The sequence below is a fragment of the Sander lucioperca genome, chromosome 6 (assembly GCF_008315115.2).
Source record: "Sander lucioperca isolate FBNREF2018 chromosome 6, SLUC_FBN_1.2, whole genome shotgun sequence".
NCBI lineage: Eukaryota > Metazoa > Chordata > Actinopteri > Perciformes > Percidae > Sander > Sander lucioperca.
The window spans coordinates 10,424,594-10,449,632 of NC_050178.1; the positions used below are offsets into that span (position 1 = coordinate 10,424,594).

Below are 25,039 nucleotides of genomic sequence, written 5' to 3' on the forward strand. Positions count from 1 at the left end.
AAGTTATAGCTGTGTAGTTCAGTTTGGATTGTGTGATTATGAATGCCTTCATAATCAACAATCTTTCCTTGTGTTTTTCAACCAACTTGGTTGACCAGTTTGTTTTTTATTGTTGATTCATTCAGAAATATCTCTGAAGATGTGATCTTATTCTGGATTCTGTTAAAATGCAAGAAACCAATGTGTGTTCATTAATGGCAATCTGTCCATCACTATATGCCAGAGTATGGCATCAATGCTAAGTCCCTGTAAGTCACTGTGAATCAGAGTTTCAGCCAAAGGCAGCATGAAAGACACGGGGTAACCTTTTCCTTTGGCCTTGAAGTGGTCTATGGGTATTACTAATTCCCTGCTTTGCTGGTATTCTAATTGTTAAAACATTCAAGCAAAAATCCTCTCCATGTATGCTCTTTGATCCCACAAATGGGTTTATTTTATTTTTTTACCAGCTCTGTTGCTCAGTTATGTGTAGACCATGAAGTCACATCATTTGCCACTTGTTTAAAATTGGAGTCCCTTGCTGAAACCCCTTGGATAGTTATTGAGTCAACTGGCCTGTGATATTTCTAATAATAACATGCTCCAAAGGGGTAAATGTCCATCTATAATTAGACGGCAGACAGCACTGCAGCTGCCCCATCCCTGCCCCTTTTTGAAATATTGTACCATTGTGATGCCATCAAAAATCACAACTAATTTTTCAGTCACTTTTAGCTCCATTTTAAAGTTTGCATATTTTAAATGAACAATTATAAGTTTGCCTATTTATAATGGTTTTCAGTGAGGTGCAATGAGCCCTTACAGAAACAAAATACTCTATACTTGTATAGGTCAAGATGTTGGTCGTAGGCTAATACATACATTGACCACTTGGGTGTGCCATCACATCAATCACAACTCCAGTCAGTTGTAGGCTATCTACCTTTGATACGATACCTTTAGAGATAACCTATCAATCGAATTACTGAGCGGAAGTTGTAAAATCTCCCAAGTTATAACAAATGTATAATAACTTAAATATAAGTATCTGACAACAGTCTGCCTCTAACAGGAACATCAGGGGTGGATGCCCCCTGGTCCTGAGGGAGGGGGTGTCTCGCCATAGCTCTCGCCTTACTTCCTCAATTCCAGTCCTCCCCTCAGGGCGGCAGCCAACTTTATCAAGCCGGCCGGTGATAGCCATAACATACAGGAAGCTGGGTTATTTTACCTTCAAAATTAAAAAAAACTAAATGCATGAGAAAATATGAAGAAGAGCTGGTTTTGAGACTTCTGGCGCAAAACCAAGCGGGCGCAAGTCCAAGGGCACGTCCAAACGGTTTCCTGGTTGAACAACATCTTTCCTCACAACGGTGTGAAACGGTGTGCGACGGCTTTGAGGTATTTGGTGGGTGTGTCTCTCGTTTATTGACTGTGTAACAGTCTGGGTCACAGGCGATAGGCCTACCCAATCAGCAGTGTCTGTAAACCGTGGTAAAAAAAACCATGTTGCAATGTTTTGTCCTGGGCTGAACGTGGCCCAAGTCAAGTCTCAAGTCTTTGATACTTGCTTTGATTTGCAAGTCAAAACTTGCACGTCTTTCCGGTCTGTCAGTTACGTCAGATATTTTTTCTGGAAACAGCTGTTCATTATGTCCAGCTGAAAGTCGGAGCACGGCATTTAGCCTTTTTGTCTTTAAAAAAAATATTCTGAGGTCAAGTCCAGCATTTGCCTTCACGTTCTTATTATGCATCCATACTCCAGTCCCATAAATGGCGTTTTCAAGCTCAAATCAAGTCGCAACTCAAGTCCGACACAGTCGTCAGCTGTGATAAGTAACAAAAAACAATATTGTAAAATCCCTTACTGAACAAATTGAAGTAATTTCGCGTAAAAAGTTAACGTCATAAAACAATTTGTTTTATATTTTTGGTAAAAGGACTGTCACAAAATCTAATGTTGACCGTTGCATCTTATTTTGAAAAGGTGAACCGGGAAGTCTCTGGTTTCCATCACACTGGTGCGAAGAAGAAGAGTGTGAGGCAAGTCATCACCACAAGTTGCCCAGGGGCAGGAGACGCTTTCATCAAGTTTCACGCATCCTTTTCTTCCGGATATTAAACTAATTTAATCTAACGGTCCGGGGTCTGGGGCACTGTTAAACATGGCTGCTCTTTCAGCCTGGTTCTGGAACGAGAGGTTTTGGCTCCCACACAACGTAACCTGGGCGGATCTGGCAGACCCAGCTCCCGGGGTGGAGTACCCCAAAGCTGGACACTTGTTCACTGCCTTGCCGCTGGCTTTGGGAATTTTCGCCGTCAGGATACTCTTCGAAAGGTTCGTACTCGCCCCTCATGTCGGGTGTTTTCTTGTAAGTGAGGGGAAAATTCCTTAAAACTACTTTTAACGGAGGTTTCTCACAACAAAGGAGTGATGGGTTTGCTAGCGGTGGGTGAACCAACATCTTGTGTGTTAACTCGGGGATTTCTTTTGTCTAACACTACCATTTCCTCATTGTCCGTAGTTCATGTTTAAAGACATGTGTTTTCGAAATTCCCTTTAAACGTCGTCTCTTGGGGCTAACTTCGTGTGCATGCAACACCGTTACTAATAAACGTATATTCATTTTGCTGGGGAACACCTCAAAACTCTTGACATTGATGTTTGGGTAACGGCAGACTAGTTTGGTAATGATTGACCGTTAACCAATCTGCTTGTGTGTCTTTAGCTGCCCTTAACTTACATGCATGCGTGCTAGGGAGTGCTGCCAGCCCGCTGCTTCTGTGAAACTGCCACCTCTTCTTGTCACATATAAGATCAAGGAATCCATCAGGTCCCGTGCAAAGGTTAAGCTGAGTTCAAGTGAAAGTGAAAAAAACAACAGTGTCATGACACGGGACTAGCTTTTTGCCCCTGATGGGAAATGACTCTCCACAATGCGACTGTGTGCAGAGATTTTAGTAGTAATAATACAACACACACACACACACACACACACACACACACACACATACATACATACATACATACATACATACATACATACATACACAGGTACACTGCGCCTTGGTAGTACACACTTGGATGCCAGCCACCTGTCTGTCTATGTCTTGCTACACAAGTGGAGATGTCCTGAAGGCTTTATGCTTTGGCAAACCAGAACAATTGATTTCTGTCATTGATTTGCCTGTTGTTGAGATGTTGTGGCGTTATCTTATTACTGGCCTGACCCTCTTCAAGTCCGAGCTTACTTCTACAATCCTGGAAAACAGTGGAATTACACAGCAGTTTTAGGGTATTCAGTCTGGTGTCACAAACAGGCCAGATGTATTTGTCCTGATACCTCGAAAGATCTAATTTTTGAGTTTGTGTCTTGTTAAGCCTATTGGTCTGGGAAAGCTTGGGGTGATGTGGGTGCTGAAGAAAACCAATGATGTCCAGCTAAACAATTGACTACAGGAATTAAAGAAAAAGCTCTGACAAGTTTCTCATTTGATTTGCAGAAAGCATGACTATTTGTAAGATCTGAACATTTACTCTGATTAATAGAGCACTTCTTCCTTGTGTACTGACAGTGGCAAGAGGAAAACCAAATTCACTTATTTGTTGACTGAAACTTTAAATAGTGTACTGAATGACCTTATAGAGTGGTTTCACTATTTGTTTAGCCATTGGTGCGTTGAGGGAGGTTGTGTCTGTTTTTATGCAGCTTCAAGATAAAAGTATTAGAGGAGTGTTGCATTAACGCCAATAAAATTGATATTATGGCAGAGTACATACATTTCCCTAAACTTAAACTTCAGGTAGGGCACTTATTGCTATTGAATATAATTAGCTTTTATTGGATTTGTTAATTCATGATTTTCATTTTTTCATTGTTTAAGTAAACAATTGCTATAGTATTTTGTTTGCTCAATGTTAAGCCATTTCGAGGTCAGGCATAGGGCTTTCAGTGTATGGAGAAACATTGTAGATGTGATCTAGTTGTTGGATATCTCAGTAGCAATAAGATATAGGATTAAACAAAGAAATATATACACTTGCAGTCAGTGGTGGAAAATATGACGATATATACTGAGACAATAGAAATATCATTCAAGAGATTTTGTCATACTGTGTATGCCGAGGTAGCTGTTGTTTTAATACCTCTGTTAGTTTTGCATCAATATAACAAAGTACCTTGGTTAGCCAGGTAATCACAGGATTAGCAGAAAAGGGACATTCACATTCTGTTACTTTATCTGTAAAAGGGTTCTTATCTATATCAGATAGATACGCAATACAGAGAGAGTATTTTATCCATATAATCATAAGTAATAAGTATAGATCAGAGGTGCCCAAATTCTTTCATATGAAGGGCCAAAATGTATCTAGATGGAAGGCCACGAGCCAAATATTAATGTTGATGTTATGTGAAAATGTATTATATTTTATATAAATGGCATCCGATAGTTGTCTGACAACAAAGAGTAACGTACCTAAGGGAATACACCTCCACTGTTATACATGATATATAGTAACACAGGCAACATGGTTGGCTTCTTAACATTACGGGTAGATGAAATGAATCTGAGTAATATAAAATATTCCTGTAAATCTGAATTGGGTAAATTGCAGGTGATGACTCTTTGTCACGCAGACATGGTTTATAGACTTGACACCTACAGCTCCTTACACAGGGTCAGAGTTTGTCTGTTTAATTTAGACATGGTCAAGTGGCTGAAAATAAGGAGCAATCAGATATTGGAGGTGACTGAGGAGAGTTGCTGAGGTGTTTGATGAGATCCACAATAACAACACAATACTGTCCTCGAGGAGGGACTGACCCACACTGATGTTGTCAGAGAGAGCTAACTGTCACTGACTGACTGGCTAGCTCATTTGATCAGATTTAAGACATCACACCACAGCTTGAGTTCCTACTTTCTGCAGAAATCAAACAGACTGTGCTGTTTGTTTGCACATAGTGCACTTAATATAACACACACACACACACACACACACACACACACACCACACTGTGCTCACACACCTGCAGTTAGAGAGCCAGGCGTTTACACAATCACACACTGATGAGTTTGAGTTGTCATGGGGGTCTGTTCTCTCAGATGCATCTTGCCACAAACTTGTTTTGACTCATGGCCTAATTCTAGTTATGCTTTCTTTTTTTTCTGCTTTCATCTCTTACAAACCAACTGATCTTTCAACTGCATTCATTTTTCCATCTTCTACTGACTTTTCTCCCGTCCATTCTTGCACTTTGACACTTCCAAATGTAATTATTGGTTGATTGACAGAAAATGAATCGTCAACTATTTTGAAAATAAATTGTTTATCATTTTTTAAACAAAAATGCCTAACCACTTACTTCTCAAATGTGAGCATTTGCTGCTTTTTCATCATATAAAACTAAATATCATTGATTAATCAATAATGAAAATAAATGTAGTTGCAGCCTACTTCCAACCGTCTCTGGCCTCAGGTCTTCGCCTTTGAACAACCAAAGAACTTCTTCAGCTTCTTGAACTCCAATAACTTCCACTGTTCATACACAATTTTACGACGGCTGCTTTCAGTGGTTACACTTAAAATGACACTGACATTAAAGTAGGACTTTATCTTCTTGCATATTTCAACTCCTTAAGTATTTGGATTTCAACTACTACTTAAATCTGAAAGTTCAGAAAAGTTCATGTTATACTGTCTTCGAAGCCACAGAACCTGCCTTACTTAATCTCTTGCCTAATCTTTGTTACAGTGTTGTTTTAGACAATGGCTGTATGTGATAAGATGCTCTAAAGATGAGATCGTTCAGTTCTGTCAGTCGGTAAGCAGAGTTATGCGTGTTTTACAGTAGCCACAGCCAAGCTGGTGCGCGCCATCGTGACGTCAAAATGACGTAGATCTTGCCGGCGCGCCCGGATTTATAGCACACGAGCAGTGGCACGCGTCAAAGCGGAAAGAGGAAGCATGAACGAGCTCCTGGGTAACCGGATGCCAGGACTCTGAGTGACTGCAAGTCTCTCTTGTAAACTTACTGGGTTAAGATGAGTTCTTTTATGGTGAATGAAAGGCTTGATCTGACGAAGTAGGTCATCGAATCAAATCGAAGCATTGACGTCAATGCTGCTGCCAGTTCTGCCGTTGTTTATCTTTTTCTTCTTCTTCTAGTCCGTAGAAAGAGCAAAGTCGGTAGCCTTTCCTCATTAGCGCCACCTCTGTTCAAGAGAAGACTGCAACTAGTGTCGCGACCACCAGCGCGGGTATAAATAGTTACGGCGATTCCATGACATCACATTTGCGTGTGCCAGCTGGGCTGCGGTTACTGTAAAACACACTTAAAAGACACGGTGGAGATTTATGAGTTTCACATATATGAAACATATATTTGTTCTTGATTAGCTTATCAAAGTCACATTTTACCAGCCTGTGTCTTCAGACAGGCAGCGTTTTCACACGTAATCATTCATTGGTCTGCAGGATTCCTCCTCTACCTGCAGACACTTGCTCTTTCTGACTAATGTGACGGCTGTCTTCAACAGCCCAACCAGGCCTTCCTCTTCTAGACCCCTTTCTTCTTGTTTGATCATAATCATTGCTTTGCTGTTCGCAGTGACTTTGTGGATGGGAGCAGTCAGGCTGTTTTTGTGTGTGCAAACCTCAGCCCTTCTAAGCCGTGTCATGAGTTGAATGGTGTTAGGACTACAAACTGGGATGTGTATGAGATTATGAATAGCCAGGCTTGCTATGTAATCTGTTGTGGCCCCTATTTGACTGTTTCATCATAAAGTAAAAACTAGGTATTCTCTCTGTCTAAAGGACGTAAGGGTAAACCCTAAACAAAAATGTTTGTGTCGCATAAAACCTCTTTGTTCAGGGTTCTGTTTATTACCCACATACTATGGCATTGTCTCTCCCCAAAAACACCTTTCTGCCATGTAACTGTTAATTCTGTTTCAAAACCTCACAAGTCAAATGAAGGCCACAATTACACACAGTACTGTGCCATGAATAGAGCCGTGCCTGTGCCTCAGCCTAGGCCCTGAAACTGGAAAGTTTTCCCAGTGGCAAGGTTGTATGTTTCGCTGCTTCAGGCTTCAGGGCCACTAGTGTGCATGTACACAGACCACACTGAGCCTGTGTCTCGGTAACAGGCTTTGTGTATGTTGGAGTGGTCAGGATCTGAGAAAGAACAGGGATGTTTTGACGTTTAACATAAATAGATTAGCTTGCGTCTCTCACCTTTTTCCCTCTTGTTGCTGCTATTCCGCCGATTAGCACTGCAGGCTCAGGCTTGTGTGGACAATTTCTGTTGATTGTCATACATTTGAAAGGCCTGTGTTTACAAGGGAGCCTAGACTGTTGCCTGTATCTGTAAAAACTGTAAAAATAAATTGTTTTTTTCATATTTACTGTTTTTCTTTCATTGCCTCTTAGTAAAATAAGTTAATAACAATCTATCTTTTAATATATCCCTTACATTTACTACAACTGTTTTTCTTTAATTGAGCCTTCCACCATAATAATTTCAAACGTTTGTACTTGTTTAACCAGTGTGACAATATGCATCTTGAATCTTGTATCTGTGCCACATCAGCTCATATTTTACCCATGTGATTGGGTAACAGTTTGATAGAGAGATTGTTTGATAGGCACTTAGAGCCAAACTACTGAGTCAATTCGGGGTGAACCAGATTTAGGAGCTACATCACATTCAGATCTTTTAAGTGGCAAACACTGATGCACTGCTGCATGTTGGCTTTGCTCATTAAGAGTTTTATGCTCAAGTGGCACCAGTGAAATGTGGATCGCAATGATCGCCCTGAGTAACAACAACAACAACAACCACTTGTCACATGAAACTGACCTATGCAGTCTAACTTTTTGGCAGTCAGTGCCACAGAGTCATCAGTACATTGCGGTTTTGGACCAGTTTACTCACCGTGTCATGAAACTCATTTAATATGTAGTGAAAGTGCTCCTTAAAGGCCATTTAAAGAACCATGTAAAAAAGAAAATGTTGCTTAAATAACCTGTTGTTGTTTTTGAGTATATAATCACATGTAAGTTTATAATTACTCTTTGTATTCTTTAAACTTTATGCATATAGTTTATAGGTGCAGTAAGTGATGCTGCGCAAAGATCGTTGATTTGTTAACTGCCAGACAAATGCAACCCCCCCCCTTCAGAAGCTCCGCCCCCCACATTCACAGACCGATAACTAGTGTCTGGCTGGCACATTCACATGCTGCCTCCCCCCCTACCATCAACTGTCGCCGCCTGTTGCCGATTGGCTAAAATAATAATTTGTGGCTCGTGCACTCCTTTCTGTTTGTTTTCCATTTACACAGGCAGGGCTGTGTATTAAAGCTGGATTTTTCTTTAGCGCAAACAGAAAATAAAGAGCTAGGTGTGCTAGATATTTGCTGAATGTGACAAAAAGTGTATTGGATTAACATCACTTACTATACACTTTTAAGTACACTTGCTAGTTTGGATGGTATGGGAATTATAGTATACACCCACTTCAATCTACATACTTGTCATTGCTGTGAACTAAAGGTCACTTCAAGACAAGGAAAAACAGCTAAGAGGAAAAGCTGAGACAAAATAAAACAAGGAGGACAAGAACTGTGAGCATTTTTCTGTCAGACGAAAGGCGAGGCGTTGTTTCTTTTAGTTTCTTCCTTTCCTTATAATGGAACAGGCTAGCAGTGAGTGTCAGATTCCCATCACCAGCAACCATATCCTTGTACACTGCTTAGACAATGGAGTTTCCTCATATAGAGAATTTCTCTATAGATCAATAGTGGTTGAGTGTTTTTTAAACAAATACTAAATTGATTACATCTTGCTGACATGATGATCAACTGGAGACACCAGTGACTCATTTTTCATTTAAATCAACTTGATAAGTAGTTGACAAATTTCTGTGACTATGAGGGACTTCCTGTGGATATGAGACCATGAAGAATGTCTTAAGTGGAGGAAAACCCATTGAGAAACCGTTGTGGTTAGTGTGTTTCACTTTTTGTTACTTATTTGTGGAAGTTTGTGAGTATGAAAAGAAAACCCACAAGACATCCAGAGCTTTAGAGAATCGTGTTAAACACTGCTGTGTCATGGCTATTTAGTTAGTTACTTTTATTTTATTTCTGTGTCATGCCAAACACTTGGCCCATCCCATATGGGAATACAAGACACCACAAACCTATTTAACAGACATCTTCCAGTTGCATATACAAATCATTTGGAGAAATACATGAATAATATGTATGTGTGTATATATATATATATATATATATATATATATATATATATATATATATATATATATATATGTATGTGTGTGTGTGTGTGTGTGTGTGTGTGTGTGTATATATATATATATATATATATATATATATATATATATATATATATATATATATATATATATATATAATGTGTATGTGTGTGTATGTATGTATATGTGTGTGTTTATTTATATACAGTATATACATCCCTTGCAGAAACTAATTTGAGATAGACCATTATTTTATTGTTGCTTCCTTTAGCTTGAAACAGGAAGAGGTTTACAAAACCACTGTGGTAAATGACTTGGTACAACTGTTTTTGGTGCTACGATGTCCATTTCAGTGGAGCAGCTCCCCATTTTTGCCTGACAAAAGACCCTTTCCTTTATGTTAGAGAGACATGTTCATGTTCACAGAACTAGATTTCACAGGTAAAGACCTCAGGAATGTTTTTCTTCAAGAGATTCTATGTACATTTTTGCAGCAGCCACACTTGACAACCTTGTAAATGATTGATTGAGCCTCTTTTCTATTCTGCTTGACAATAAAGCAGTATTCAAAGGGATAGTTCAGGGTTTGATTGTGTTTTTGACACAGGATGGTATGAGTTACTTACCAGTAGCAATATTAATTCAGACGTATTAAGCTATGTTGGTAGTTGCTAGATGTGTGTGTGATGTTGGCAAGAGGTCAGATAAAAGAGTGGCAGCACAAGGTCATAAAACGAAAGTTACGTATGTAACTACGGTACTATGAATCCTGGATGACCGCCAGAGTTCTTGGTCACTTGGAATCTTGCGAACCCGCTCTGTAGGAATGAGCTTGGGTTGACACCGGAACTTAATACCTTGGCTAGGGTCACCCCGAGGTCACAGGTGACTTTGTTGATATAACTACTCGACCTGCGCAAGCGCGATACGGAATATATTCAGTGTTAAACACTGCCTCTGGCGGTCAGTAAGGATGAAATAGAACACAAACATCTCAAGCCACAACACAACACGCAATAAGACATGCTTAAAGTACCCACAATATATGACACCAAGTAATTTTTTTCCTGCTATTTAATTCTCCTGTCATGCTTTTTGATAACACAAAGCTATGTTTTTGAAGGTCAGTGAATTACTTTGCACAGAGACCCATTGTGCAGCCAAGCAATCTGCTCATATATCACTGAGAGACCAAAATGTGTCCCATAACACTGAACTCTCAGGTTGTTGCTTAATGTTAACCTGTAGTTTAAGATAGGTAAGATAAGATATACCTTTATTGATGAATTCAGGTGTTGCTGCAGCACGAGACATGAAATGAGTACAGATAGATAGTAAAAAAAAAAACAATAAATAAAATAAGCGGTATATACAACTAGTAAAAGTAAATAAACTTTACAAGAGCAATTAAAGACAAGTTATGATCTATATTATATTTGAGCTATATGCCTTCCTCAAAAAGAAGAAGGTATGGCCTCTATGGACATGCATGAAGGCTTTCTTACAAAGAAATATTTATGGCCATAAGCCTACGTGGAACAAGTCATAGCATTCCACCACCACAAATTTCCTATAATTATTCAACCTTTATTTATACTCGAGAGATTATTGAGGGGTGACCCTTATTTACGATGGCATTGAGTCAATTAAAAAGACAATGGAAGAAAAGAAAAAACAACAGGGAGAAGAAGCATAAAAAATAATAGAAAGCTACTAAAACTTTCTTATTGGGAAAGATGAATTAGGGAAAATTAGAATGTAAAAGAAAATACAGTTATGTAAAGTAGGGGTGTAAGAAAAAATCAATACACTTGAGTGTCGCGATATGTTATTTTGCAATACTGTATCGATTTTAAAAAACGCAATATTGATTTTTTTTTTTTTTTTTAGTTTACGTTCAAAAATATTGATGTAAGACAGTGGTCACATTTATGTTGTGTTTAAACCTCCTACCGCTAGATGGCTATGCTGAGACGCACTACTAGTGTCCTTGCCTAACAGTGCCTAGCAGTGCCTGACTTTTTGCTAGAAGCTAACAATGTAGCTATGGCTGAACTTTGGCCTACTTTAGCATATACAAATTTTCTCACTAAGAACCTGTGAACCACAATCCCAAACTGGCAGTTTGCTTTTCTGTGTACTGAATTGTTGACCTAAAGTAAACTTCTTTGACTTTTATGCACATCATGTCTTTTTTTTTAAATTTTTTTTTCTAAAATTATACTATAAAAAAATCGGAATATATTGCCTTACACACAGTATCGAAATATATTGCAATATATTGAATCTTGACCCATGTATCGTGATACGTATCATATCGCCAGATTCTTGCCAATACACAGCCCTAATGTAAAGCAAGTACTAGCTACTAAGCCATCCGTTGTACACATTAATTGGCAGTTGTTTGTCACAGCATAGCTTTCCTAATTTTGTTCAGATTAACATTTTCGGTAAACTCGGAACGTCTTTCCCTGCTAAATGTGACAGTTCAGTCATAATGCAAAACAGAACTACAGGCAGGGCTCATACAAGATCATAATGTTCCCATAATGAAGGAGACATCCCAGAATCACTGGAGATTTTGAGAAGCTCCCCTTCAGCTAGTGTTTGCTTTGTCATCCTTTAATAGATTGTTAGCCAGTCAGGATAATGCAAGACATTAACCACGCACTCTGACGCACACAGACACTCAGACACTCAGACTATTGGCCCAGCCTGAGAGAGACAGACAGATGTGAGAGGGAGAAAGTGTTTGTAAATTACATTTGAAGAAACCCAAAACTGGCTTGAGCCTGAAGATGGATGACAGCTGATGTAGTAGTGGTAGTGGCAATAGCACTATAGTGGTTGCTGTTGTTCCTCACAATACATAAAGGTGCTCTCTTTTTTTTTAATTATTTTTTTGGGGCTTTTTCCCTTTATTCGAAAGTGGATAGATATGAAAGGGGGAGAGAGATGGGGGATGACACGCAGCAAAGGGCAGCAGGTTGGACTCGAACCCTGCGCCGCTGCAGGACTCAGCCAACATGGGGCGAACGCTCTTACTTGGTGAGCTAGAGAAGCAAAGCACAATGTAGCCTTGAGGTCTTTTCTTTACCCTTAAGTCAAAAAGTCATCACTTTAAAATATGTTTACATTTCAGATATTTGACACAATGTTTCTCATTTTTGAATGTGTGAACCCTGGTTATCCATCTGATCACGGATTGTGTTATTTAAAACTTGGGCCAAAGAGGTCCTGTAAGCTTTCCTTTCAGAGAGCCAGTTTGCACGCACAACATTGTTTGACCCTTCATCTCACCCATTTTCACCTCTTTCACAGGTTTATTGCCAGTACCTGTGCCCGGAGTCTTCACATCCAGCCAGGTGTTGGACGAAGAGCTCAGCCCAATGCAGTGCTGGAGAAGGTGTTTACATCCATCACCAAGGTTGGGTTTCTTTCTTGATGTCTTCCTTCTCTTTTTTAAAGAAACATTTATGTACTGGAGTATCAGTAATGGTTGATATACTCTGACAACTCAAAGACGCATTTATTGTTACAGAGTTGGTCATGTGAGGGTTAAACATATGCTGCCTCCACAATATAACGGTTATATGCATTACAATTGGCTTTAGTTACATGAAACGATAGATGCGAGGCATCACTTTTTTCTAACGTGATTAAGAGGAGGCTGGATCCAGGAGGTGAAACTGATTGCTTGTTAACAAATCAAATTATGAGCAAGGTAATGGATTTTGTTTGTTGGACTTAAATTCCACTAAAGGAACCTTAACTTGGGCACAGACACGCATGATAAAACTATTATGCAAGAGCACATTGCTGTCCCGATTGTAACATTTGCAGAAATAGCTCAATTCTATTGTTGCAGTTTTCACTTAAACCTTTCGAGCACACGTTCTGCTGATAACTTTTGTATTTGCTGACTTCACATGCTCTAGTCTCGCTTTGCCAGACCTTCCTCCACAGCGCTGCAGAGGAGGGTCTGGTGAGTCCACACAACATTCCGGGATGGGAGAAAAACGTGCTCTGGTTTATTGGCAATTCTTTAAAGCAATCACTATCGTCTTGGGCGGCGCTAAGCACCGAGCAGAGCCACGGTGCCTCTGCAAAATAGCCTTGGGAAGGAACATGTACATGTATACGTTCAAAAGTTGTTTTAGTCTTGCAACAGAAAACTGATTGGACAGATAGTCTAGCTAGCTGTCTGGATTTACCCTGCAGAGATCTGAGGAGCAGTTAACCATAGTCCTCATAAATCCACCGGAGTTTAGAATTCCAACATAAAGAAAGCAGAAGATAATGGACATCCGGCCAATAAGAGCGTGGAACGTCGTGGATATAGACTTCACACTCTCACGCTCCCATTGAGAGTTATTTTGAGAGTCTGAAGTCTTGGACTGGATACTGTATAATAACCAATCTTTCCTTTAATCCTCGTTTTGGCACTTTAATCCAAGCTGAGTTGTTTTCTCTTTCTTTTCTCTCCACACAGAATCCAGACTCTCGCCATCTGGATGGCCTATCCAAGCAGCTGGACTGGGAGGTGCGAAAGGTCCAGCGTTGGTTCAGACACCGCAGGAACCAAGATAAACCCAGTACACACACTAAATTCTGTGAGAGCATGTAGGTTAATCCCTATTGTGTTCCCCTTTAACCTCTCTGCATGCTTGAGCACACAGTGGTTGTGTTTTCTGCACAGGTGTGTGTGTATTTGTGTGTGTATATTCCTGCATTGCTATCTAAGAGTGAGAACATTTTGGTTCTAGCTTCTGTTTGTTGTTAGGATTTGGATTAATATTTAAAATAAGAATCATGTTATGTTAGCGTAAGGATTGTGGGGAGACATGTATTGCTAATGGTTAGGGAAGGGGCAAGTAGATGCATATCATGTGTTTTATTTTTAATGTGCTGTTTCTTTTTTAAACCAGCCCTATTTTCGGGATCATAATTCCTTCTCGTTTACTTGTAGGTGGAGGTTTACATTTTATTTGTGCATTTTTACCTATGGGTTCCGGTTTCTGTGGCAGGTGAGCACACCATCAGATCAAGCTTGGAAGCACTTATAAACAGGGGGGAATGAGAAATTAGCTGTTAGAATTGTTTGTTCTTTCATTGATAATATTTGATTGGCTGGGTATATTTCCAAAGATAATAGCCTCATGGATTGTGCGCTGAACTAATGTGTGTTTGTTTTTAGTATCCTTGGATGTGGGATACACGGCATTGCTGGTATGGTTATCCCTATCAGGTATGATGCAGTTCTAATCTCTGTCTATGTAATCTATTAATGCAATCCAATACAACTACAGCCTCAGAAATTTCCTCCGAGTTGAACCAACAAAGTCAAGAACTGAACTTTTATTTATTGTATTGGACTGCATGACTTTGTACGTAATAAACTGGCGCACAGTTATCCAGTCCACAGTTGTTGACTTTTTTCCTCTACCACTTTACACTTAAGGAAACGGCACAGAGCGTGAAAGCAGAAGCATTGTCAGTATCTGTTTTACTTCACTGTCTTTTTCCTGTTCCTTGTGTAACTGATGTTTCATAAAAAGCAGTCTGACAAGTTAAGATAATGTCTTGATTATCATGTAGATTGAGCCCCGTTTAAGACACAATTGTTAGACAATGACACAATTCACTGGGCAGCAGGACTTCTCATGCTTTATTACGTAACTTTGGACATCATGGTGATTTATTGGGCTAGGAGGTGTTTTGTGATGAGCAAAGTGGTGGTCACACACTTTATTCTTTCACTCTTAATACTGTGTGACATCAGTATAGCTTGTGTTCAAAGAAACATTTTAAAATGAATACAAAATGTATTTGAACTGACTCCCTGAACCTGTCTCACCTCTCTCTCTTCAGGTCATGACTCCGGGTCTTTACCGCTACTATGTGACAGAACTGGCCTTCTACTGGTCACTCATGTTCTCCCAATTCACTGACATTAAAAGGAAGGTGAGAGGAACAACATTCCTGTCCAACACTGTCTCTCTTAGGTTAGACTACACTGGATACACACTCGCTGTGAAACATTTCTTAATGTATCTATTTGGTTCTCATTTGGCAGTGGCAGAGAATGTGTGTGTGTCCATGTGTGATGCAATTTTTTTTTTAAATGTATGCGCATAAGTCACAGTACATCAAGATCAAACTTGATTGTAAGTTTACTTTGATATAAGCTCTAACAGTTAATTTTGGATGGTCACATGTTTTTGTTTTCTGGGAGTGGGGGGGGAGGGTGTCGCAGATCCATCTGTGAATGCTCCGTCTGTGAATGCTTTGTAATTTCAGCACGAGGGTACCCACTGTCATGTGATTGCAGGATGGAGGAGGCCTACCATAAGAAATTATTCAAAATACTAGTGTATTAGAGCTGAAGTTAGTTACAGACATCCTTTAATATTTTAGATCTGGAATGTAAAGCTAGAAAAGTAGGCCAGTGCGACTTGTTTTATTTTGACGGGTGTAGGAGTGGAGCTGAATGCGAAGAGGCATCTGGCTTGATTTCACATTCTGTATAATATATATTTTCTTCATAATGTGATGTTTTGATGAGGCAAATGGAACTGTTAAGCTGATTGTTTTAGTAAATTTGTGTTTATCAAGCTAAAGTAAATTCCTAAAGGCATTTGTCACTGTTCTCACCTTTCTCAACCCTAACTTGGCTCAGGTGCATGATTACTTTACGGTTTGCTCCAAACCACAAATGTAGTGAGTAAACATGCACTTTAAAAAGTATTTCAAGACAAGCAAAAGAGCCGGTATTCATGCAAACAATAGTGACTTAAACAATTTTAAACTGGTCAACAGAAGAACATTATTTAAGACCAAATACATTTTCTACTAAAGACCTTCCTTCTGTCTATCTATCCATCCTGCAATCTGCTGCTGCCAGATTTGATGTTTTGACTGTCAGATGCATGTCTCCTATCTTTGCTAACATCTCTGCATGTGTGTTTGTTTTCAGTTGTTCTGCACTATTAATATCTCACCTATATCTTCTCCCCCTGTGCAAGTCTAAACATTTAGAGAGGAGAACTTCTTCCGGTTTAAAGAGCATCGGCACATATCCACTCAAAGTGTTGTCTCTAAAGTGTGCATGTGTTGTGTATTATGTCATGTTCACTGTTGCATGGCCTTTTGGTGCACTGTCTGCATGTCTTACCATCTTGTGACAGTTGACATGCATAAATAGTGTGGGCATTAGTAATGGTTTGATGTGTGGGGCTGAGAGCGGGCATAAAGCAACATTTCTTTTCCTCATTCTTTTGCTGTAGTGATGCTAACAGCAAATGTGGTTTTGATTTTAAGAGTTAATAACGTGTGTTGTCATCTTTAGTTCATGCAGAATGCTGCAGCCAGACACTTAAAAAGAAACAACTGATCATATTAGATCACTTTTGTGCATCAACTTGATTTTAGTATTGATTTTAAAGCTTTTATGTCCACCACATGTCTATCTCAGTTCTTTTTGTTGCAGTTTTCAGTGATCTGCTATTTTGTGAACAGAATGTTGTATGTTATTCATTTTGACTTATAAGGCAACTTTATTTACCAAGGCCTGTGTGTTATCATAGTTATTTGATATTGAGCAGTGCTGAATGCTTTGTGTCAACCTTTTTGAAGATGTTTTTTGACATGTTGCCTTTATTGATAGTGACAGTGCAGACAGGAAACAAGGGGGAGAGAAAGAGGGGTATGACACACAACAAGAGTCTTCATCCAAAATCAAACCGAAACGTTGGGGTTACTTGTATGAGTCTGACCCACTAGTTCACCAGAACGCAAACGCCTCAATGTGTCAAATTTTAATTCTCAGGAGCATTTCCTTTTTAACACAACAGTCAATGCCCTCAATGGCAAAACAAAGAAGTGGGATTTGTGTAAAAAATACACTCCACAACAACACAAGACAATTTTACAAGTAAACATGTATGCTAACCATCCCTGTCTCACCATTTTTCATTACAGGACTTCAAGATCATGTTCATCCATCACCTGGCGACAGTTGGCCTGATCAGCTTTTCTTACGTCAACAACATGACGCGAGTAGGGAGCCTCGTAATGTGTGTACACGATGCCTCTGACTTCCTGCTAGAGGTCAGTCAGACACAGTGGGGACTCTAATCACACACAAAACTGTGTTGATTGAATATATTGCATTGAAATAACCACACTACTGTAATGCAATGCACTGGAGATGCACTGCAATGTTTTAAAGCAACTAACTACAAACAAATATACTGTACTTTACACTTTGCTTCTGACCATTTTACAGTTCCACTCAAACTGTAACTGATCCTCTCCACCCGGTCCTAATACTTAGTACTTTATTTATAGCTTTTCTGACAGCGTAGAAAGGGAAGGTATGTCTAATGACATGGCCACTTAGTGTATAATGTGATTTGAAATCAGAACACTTGTTTTGCTATCTTTACAGATCTGATATTGAACAGACGCTATCGCTAATATGCTGATATACTACTACTAAACAAATAAAGGCAAGATAAGGAAGATATAGAAACATAACTACTGTCGACACAGTAAAAATTCACATTTACATACAATTGTTTCCTCTTAGGATATTGTTCAGTAGGCTTTGGCTTCACGTCACTTGGTTTCTTTTACAATGGAGATGAATTGTGATTGTTGTAGTGTTTCCAGTCACATCCTCTTGGCTGAGATCCATGTGATTTTTAGATTCTAAATTGTAAACTAGATTAGTGTATGAGCCCAGGAATGAAACGGGGTTGATACGTGGTAAACAATTATGCTCTACATTAAACTTAACATTAACTGTTGCTTGTGTTATTGTGTTTTCCTACAGGCAGCCAAGCTGGCCAACTATGCCAAGTACCAGCGCTTGTGTGATTCCCTCTTCATTATGTTTAGTGTGGCATTCTTCATCACACGACTAGTTATATATCCAGTATGGTGAGTTCTCAGTGACACCTGCAACCTCAGAGTAAATATTATAACTACTCTGACATAACATTTATTAATTTATTAATGCACAAGAGCTCATTGCAATATCTGTATGTTTTTTAGGAAATAATAATCTAGCTTTAGCTTTGAAGTTGGCTGAGCTCAGGTTGGCAAATATGAGCATTAGGGATCGACCGAACTGGTTTTTCAAGGCCGATACCGATTATTAGTAGTTAATGAAACCGATAACCGATAGGATTGGAGTGTTACAAACTCCAACACAAAACTTTGTTTAAATGCTTTAAGCACATATTTAATAAATTAGAAACTTTCAACATAATGCACAGTAAATGATAGTCAGATAGAGTTGTGGGCGGGACATTAAGTCAGACTCAGTGGTGAGTGAAACCAAAGCAGAGGGACAGACACAGAGCTGTAGCGGAGCCAAAATAGCTCACTTTTTAATTAAATAACGTTATCGGTTATAGGTCAAATAAAACGCTGATACAGATAATCTGCAAACTGCCAAAAAAGAAAACGCCCGATAATTGGCCAGGGCTATCCCTAATGAGCATAACAGTCTTTTGAGCTTTGCTTTTGTAAGCAAATGCTTGCACAGAAAACAGTATAATCCTACAGTGCTTTAATTTCTTTAATTGTATGATGTTTCAGTACATAATACCCTGTGGCTGTAATTAGTAACACTGGCCAGCAGCACACAACCTGTAATCTGAAAACGTGGTGAAACCCCCCATGCTCTGTTGTGAGAAATAACAATAAATAAAGTGATGCAACTACCACCAGTTTGTTAATCCGATGAGGCAATTTCCAGGACGCCTGACAACTTCATCATCATTTTATTTGATATGAGATGTGTACTCATGCTTAGGGTTAATGGGGCTGTTTGGATAGCGACTGTTCCTCGACAGAGGCCTGGATGTTGAAGCTTAACCTCCACAGAGACGGACAATAGGGAACCTATTATTGATAGAAGTAACCTGAGCAGCTATATTCAGTGTCTTGGTGTGGGTGAGTGATAAAGCTAGTGTTCCTGGTGCAGCTGAAATCCATACCTCTGCTGGGGGGAGGTGGGTCTGTTGACAATCTCCGGTCATGCACCTGGATTTAAAGGAAGACATGACCTCACCAATTACTCACGTAACATTACAGTCGACCTGTTACGCACCTGCTTGGTTGCCATTGGAATCCAAATTGGAATTACATTCAATGGGTCTCATTAGAGTGCTGGTTAATAATATGATTAAAGATTAAATCTATTTGTCTCCTCGTTTTCCAGGGTCCTGAACTCCACTATGTTTGAGAGCTGGGCCATAGTCGGGCCATACCCATCCTGGTGGCTCTTCAACTTCTTGCTGCTGGTCCTTCAAGTGTTGCATATCATCTGGTTCTACCTCATAGCCCGTATAGCTGTCAAAGCCATGCTGCGGGGCAAGGTGGGTCACCACCACACAGTACACATTACTGAGAATTACTGTAATGTAGAACTTAACAGACTGATCTCATGAAGTGGCGTATGTATAACACGTCAATTCGTATGCCATTTTTGGCGTGTTATCAAGACGCATACTCGCTTTTTAGCGTGTGTATCAATGCCGTTTGGCCTCCATTGACTTACATTACCTTGCGATTGTGTGTGAATTTACGCCGTAGCGAGTAGTATGAAAGGGTGAAAATCCGCGTAGGGAGGTTGGTTGGGGTGGTGGATGGGTCAAACAACACAGGACTTTCACCCAGGAGACCGGGGATCATGTCCTGCGTGTCACGTTTCCTAAACCCAATCCGTCTGCTGTATACGGCGCTCAAAAGATAACCCGCCACTTGGCTTAAGAAAGTGGGCGTGTATGTTTACACAAAGTCATGATGTCATGTTGGAACTTAAACAATAAATTGATTGACAGAAAATTAAAAAACTATTTAGACAATCATTTATACTATTTTGATAGTGTTTAAAGAACAAAAGGACAATAATTCACCTGTTCCAGCCTCTCAAATGTAAGGATTTGCTTTTGGTTGTCTTATGTGGCAGTAAATTAAATATATTTGGATTTTAGACTTCTGGTCCAAAATAACACAATATTTAAAGATATATCCCTTGGCTCTCAGAAACTGTATGGTTATTTTCTCGATTGAGTAAATATGCAGCAGATCAGTCAATGAAAAGCATTAGTTGCAGCCTTACTGTAATGACCTGCTGAGGGGTTTAACATCCGACACATCCGAGCTATTCCCGCACAAGACGAGTGTTGTTTTTCAGCTACAAGAACATAAAAATAATCATCTTCTGACTTGTTTTCTGGTACAAACATCTGATCAGTGCAGTGTAATTTCATGAGGTTTAGTGCAGCTTAAACTCTGTCCAAAGTGGCCTATTTAAAAAAAAAAGTATTTCCATCGTTCAGAACTCTTTAATTATTATTAGATATTGTGTAAGCAAAGATTAACAAATGTCCCAGACCTACTGACCTCAAAACATTAACTTGGAAGAAAAAAACAAATAAATATTAGTCCCAGCCAGATGTCCGTCTATGACCAGAATGTCTATTGAAACACATCATAGCTATGGTTGGTGATGAATTTGCTGCCTCTACACTTCTTTCCTAGCTGTCCCTGACTCTCTCTCATTCTCTCTGCAGACGCCGTTTGTTTCCTCTCCCTCTGGAATGAGAGAGGGAGATCCTGTCTTTCTGTCTGTCTTTGTGCAATGAGCCCTTCTCCAATACTCTCTCGCTTCTTCTACGTTTGCTTTGTCCACTTGTGACCTTTACCGTCTCTGTTTCTGGCTGTAAGTGTCTGACTCCCTCTGCTGTGATTCCTTTCAAAATTCTTTGTTTCATCTGCCCTGTCCATTTCTGTACTGATTCAGTGTAGTCGCAGTGGGTTTAAATTGGAAAGCTGTTGCAGTAGATCAGCACTTAAGATTTAACCCCACTCACAAAGACGGCAGTAAGAGGAGAGTTGTAAATGATGAGTAATGTGGTAATAGTGTCATGAATGTAAGGTATGCCCAACCCGGTTTTCATTAGGCGTGTGATGAAATTATCCAGCACCAAAACCCTGTGGTATGGGTGAACACCGGTGATTTTCATGAATAAGGAATTTGTGGGGCATGAAGCTGCACAATCAAATACACTAGTCATTAAACTAAACCAGTGGTTCCAGCTGTACAGTTTTGACTTACTTGTACTTTATTTGAGTGTTTTAAATTGTATTCTACTTTATACTTCTAACCCTAACCCTCTGCATCAATAATAACATAATAGTATATTATAATGTAACAACTATACTTTTACTTTAATACTTTATGTACATTTTCTTGATAATACTTATGTACTTTTTCTAAGTAAGATTTTGAATGCAGGAGTTTTATTTGTAACAGTAGTTTTGAGATAGTGGTATTCCTATTTTTACTTAAGTAAAAGATTTTAATACTTTGATTTTGTGCTTGTGGTTCATTCTTTTTCTATATATATAGATGTCTTTTTTTAAAATACTCAACATTATTACTACTGATGTTTCCTTCAAACACCTTACCTACAATTATGAGAAATATTATTCACTCTTCCGCCCATTTACAGGTACAGTCTAGAGCAGCCGCTCCACACTCCTATAACAGCTATATAAGTCTCATGTTTTACCTGTAAGAAAATCACAACATCAGATGCCAAAAAGATGAACTTGAATTCCACTTAAAATGGCTCAAATAGCTCATTTATAGCAGTGTTCGTTATGATAATTAGGTTACTTCAAAGCTGGGCGTTTAATACATTGTACATTATTTTGTCTAACCTCTGTAGATTGTGCTCATTTCTCTCAAGAAAAAAAGAATAATATCCTGTTTCCTCCACCATCTGTCTTCTAGGTATGCAACGATGTCCGCAGTGACATTGAGAGCAGCTCAGGGGAAGAGTCCAACACGCCCATAGAAGGCCCCAAGGCTTCTTTTCATACTCCCAAGGGAGAAAACGGCACTAACGGCCACTGTGCTGCTGCTAAAGCCCGAGGGCAGAACCACAGCAGCGGGTGACGTGAGGCTGGGAGCCCCCTGCAGTTCGTCCCTCACATCTCCAGAAGCTTTTTCTTTTGACATTCCCTTGACGTGCAAGGCTCTCTCACACATACTCTCTCACACACACACACACACACACACACACACACACACACACACACACACACACACACACACACACACACACACACACACACACACACACACACACACACACACACACACACACACACCTGCTTTGGAGAGCCCTGTACTGACATGTATGACACAACTCAAGAGGTGACATGGAAACACGGAAATAATATGAAAATCTGTTGCATAGCCTTATTTTTCAAATGATGGGAGTGCTGATGGGGAGTTTGGCTGCAGATGTTGATTAGTTTTAAATGTTCTCTCCCAGTTTTATTGGTCAGATGAACTTGATTATTTTTGTCTTCTGGGTTAATTCACACTGGATCACAAAAGGCAGAAAATACTACTCTGGAAGTGTGTTGCATTTCTGATCTGAGGTTACAGCAGGTATTATACATATAAATAACTATTGTTATAGCTGTGGTTTTATCAGCTCTTAAAAGAAGGGCACCTGCTGAGTGTGTGAAAAAAAGTACACTCTTGAAAGTTAAGAGCAGCAGTTTCTGCCTTCTGCGATCTATTGTCGATTTCTCCTTTTAAAAACATTGTTTGGCAAATTTGTGACTTATTGTTTTACTGTTTTTTTTTTACTAAGTCCTATGAGACCAAATGTTTATGAAATTGTTTGTCACTGCCTATGGGAGATTCCAGACATGAGGACTATACTAAATGTCTGGTATCACATTCTCACGTGAGGGCTTTGTAAAATAGATATTTACAAATATACTCAGTTGTGAAAGATGTCTTTCTTGTTGCAGTCCTGTTTTAAAAACACTACATTGATTTGTGGTTAAAGTCATTTAATATAATACAAACAATTACAGCCATTTTTACTCCTGAAACACAGTTTTACACAGGCCATTGATGCAAATAATAGGTTCTTGGTTAATTTGCTTGGTGAATTTTTCATAAACTTCTTTCTTGTGAGGGCACAAGACCGTCAACAATGAAATCACTTAAATGTCCCGAGAGGAATTAACATCTTAATGATTTAGTAACGGACAAAAAAGAGGAGGAATGGGAAATGTCCACATCTGTGCAAAAAAAAAAATAATTATAGTCCATCTCATGTCAGTCTTTGATGACTTCATGATCCTGGTTTTCTGCTGCCAGTTTCAGCTGTTTTTGTTTCTGCATGTAGCGGTATCCTCGCATCGCACACAAGTAGCCTCCGTAGGCCGTCAGCAGCATCATCGAGGCGGAAAACGTCCGATAGCCGATGTCAGCCAGTCGCTTTCCAGACACCATGATGAGGGTCCTGAAGGAACCAGGAACAAAAAGTCAGAGCAGGTTCAGCAGCATCATACTGTACAGTAGTACTACTCAAATGTGACAGGAGTGGGCATGATGACTCCATAAACTTAAGCTTTTCCCACACCATTTATACTGTGGTAGCTGGTAATTTCAAAATGCTGCAAATCACTTTGCAGTATTGTTTTATGGCCAAATGATTTTTGCATCAGTGATGGAAGTGCTTTGATTGATAAGGTGTTAGAATGTGGTTAGCCAAAAAGCATTTCATCTGGTTATTTTATCCATTTAACAGTTTCTCTATTTATCCAAAAAATGCTATCATATCGTGATACATACCAATATTTCTATAGAAATTAGGTATACCCACCCCTAGTACTACATTGTATTTTATACTACTTGATACTAATATTGCACTACATTTTAGAGGGATACTGTATTACTTACTACAATTATCTTACAGGTGTAGTTATCAATTGTCTAATTGTCACATTAATATTAACATACAGAACACATAGGATTAAAAAAAGATGTATTGTTAGAAATAAAACTAACCAACAATATACAAAGTATTTAAAGTCAGCTGGTCTGTAATTATAATCCAATAATATAATTTGTGTATCAACTCTGATGCATTCTGGAAGAAATCTGAATACTTCTTCAACCACTGCAGTACTTGCATACATGTAAAGCAACATTGTAGCTGCAAAGTAAAACAAATGTAATGCCTCAAAGTTCAGAGAACAAGTACTAATTGGCATGGATGTAAGTAATTTGGAATAAAATCGGCTTCACTTTTGTACATAAGGTGGAGACATGGATGACGCGTCGTCTATCTTATACAGTCTAGACTAGAGTTGCCAACTCTCTCAGGACGAAATGAAACAAAGCTAGAAGTTTGAGTTTGTGATAAATACACTGACAGTCCAGATTCAGCTGTGGGCCTGTAAAAAACTTAAACTGGCATTTTTTAGCCTCAAGGTTTATTTTCCATTTGCGTTACATTGATGCTTATTTGTTGTCTCTACAAGATAACATATTGCCCCTTTAACACTACAAGCTAGCGAACAGTTGGTCAGCTGTGTAACGTTATGCACACAATTTAGCACACCATTTTATCGATTTCTCATGTCTCCTCTCAAAGCAAATACTTAAATATTTGTTTACCTTTTATTTTATAAGGCGATAACAAGCGCAGGTTATCCTAGTTGTCCTCAATGTCAGCACGCCGACATGTGAAGTTAGCACACAAGCTAACTAACCTTCGTACGCTTTCGTAAGGTAACGTTACGGAAAACCAGAAGGGACTTTTCTCTCCTTCTGACAAAACTGCGAGGAAAACTGCAGAGCGCCACCTACTGACCCGGTGTCGAGATATACAGTATGTAACCATGGATGTATTAAGAGAACTATATAACGGATAGTTCTT

At 39.2% G+C, this 25,039-nt stretch overlaps 2 protein-coding genes across 2 annotated transcripts; one reads left to right on the forward strand and one right to left on the reverse strand.

Annotated features, from left to right (window-relative positions):
- Nucleotides 1-1,986: 1,986 nt before the first annotated feature.
- On the forward strand, nucleotides 1,987-23,104 carry cers5 (ceramide synthase 5). Its single transcript, XM_031301831.2, has 10 exons — nucleotides 1,987-2,317; nucleotides 12,588-12,693; nucleotides 13,759-13,889; nucleotides 14,236-14,293; nucleotides 14,464-14,514; nucleotides 15,138-15,230; nucleotides 17,247-17,375; nucleotides 18,103-18,209; nucleotides 19,498-19,654; nucleotides 22,081-23,104. Exons 1-10 carry the CDS (start codon nucleotides 2,145-2,147, stop codon nucleotides 22,243-22,245), a joined length of 1,170 nt encoding a protein of 389 aa, XP_031157691.1. The 5' UTR covers nucleotides 1,987-2,144; the 3' UTR covers nucleotides 22,246-23,104.
- Nucleotides 23,105-23,145: 41 nt separating this feature from the next.
- On the reverse strand, nucleotides 23,146-24,906 carry LOC116051424 (cytochrome c oxidase assembly protein COX14 homolog). Its single transcript, XM_031301832.2, has 2 exons — nucleotides 24,778-24,906; nucleotides 23,146-23,617 (listed from the first exon to the last, which is right to left on the reverse strand). Exon 2 carries the CDS (start codon nucleotides 23,605-23,607, stop codon nucleotides 23,431-23,433), a length of 177 nt encoding a protein of 58 aa, XP_031157692.1. The 5' UTR covers nucleotides 23,608-23,617; nucleotides 24,778-24,906; the 3' UTR covers nucleotides 23,146-23,430.
- Nucleotides 24,907-25,039: the final 133 nt, after the last annotated feature.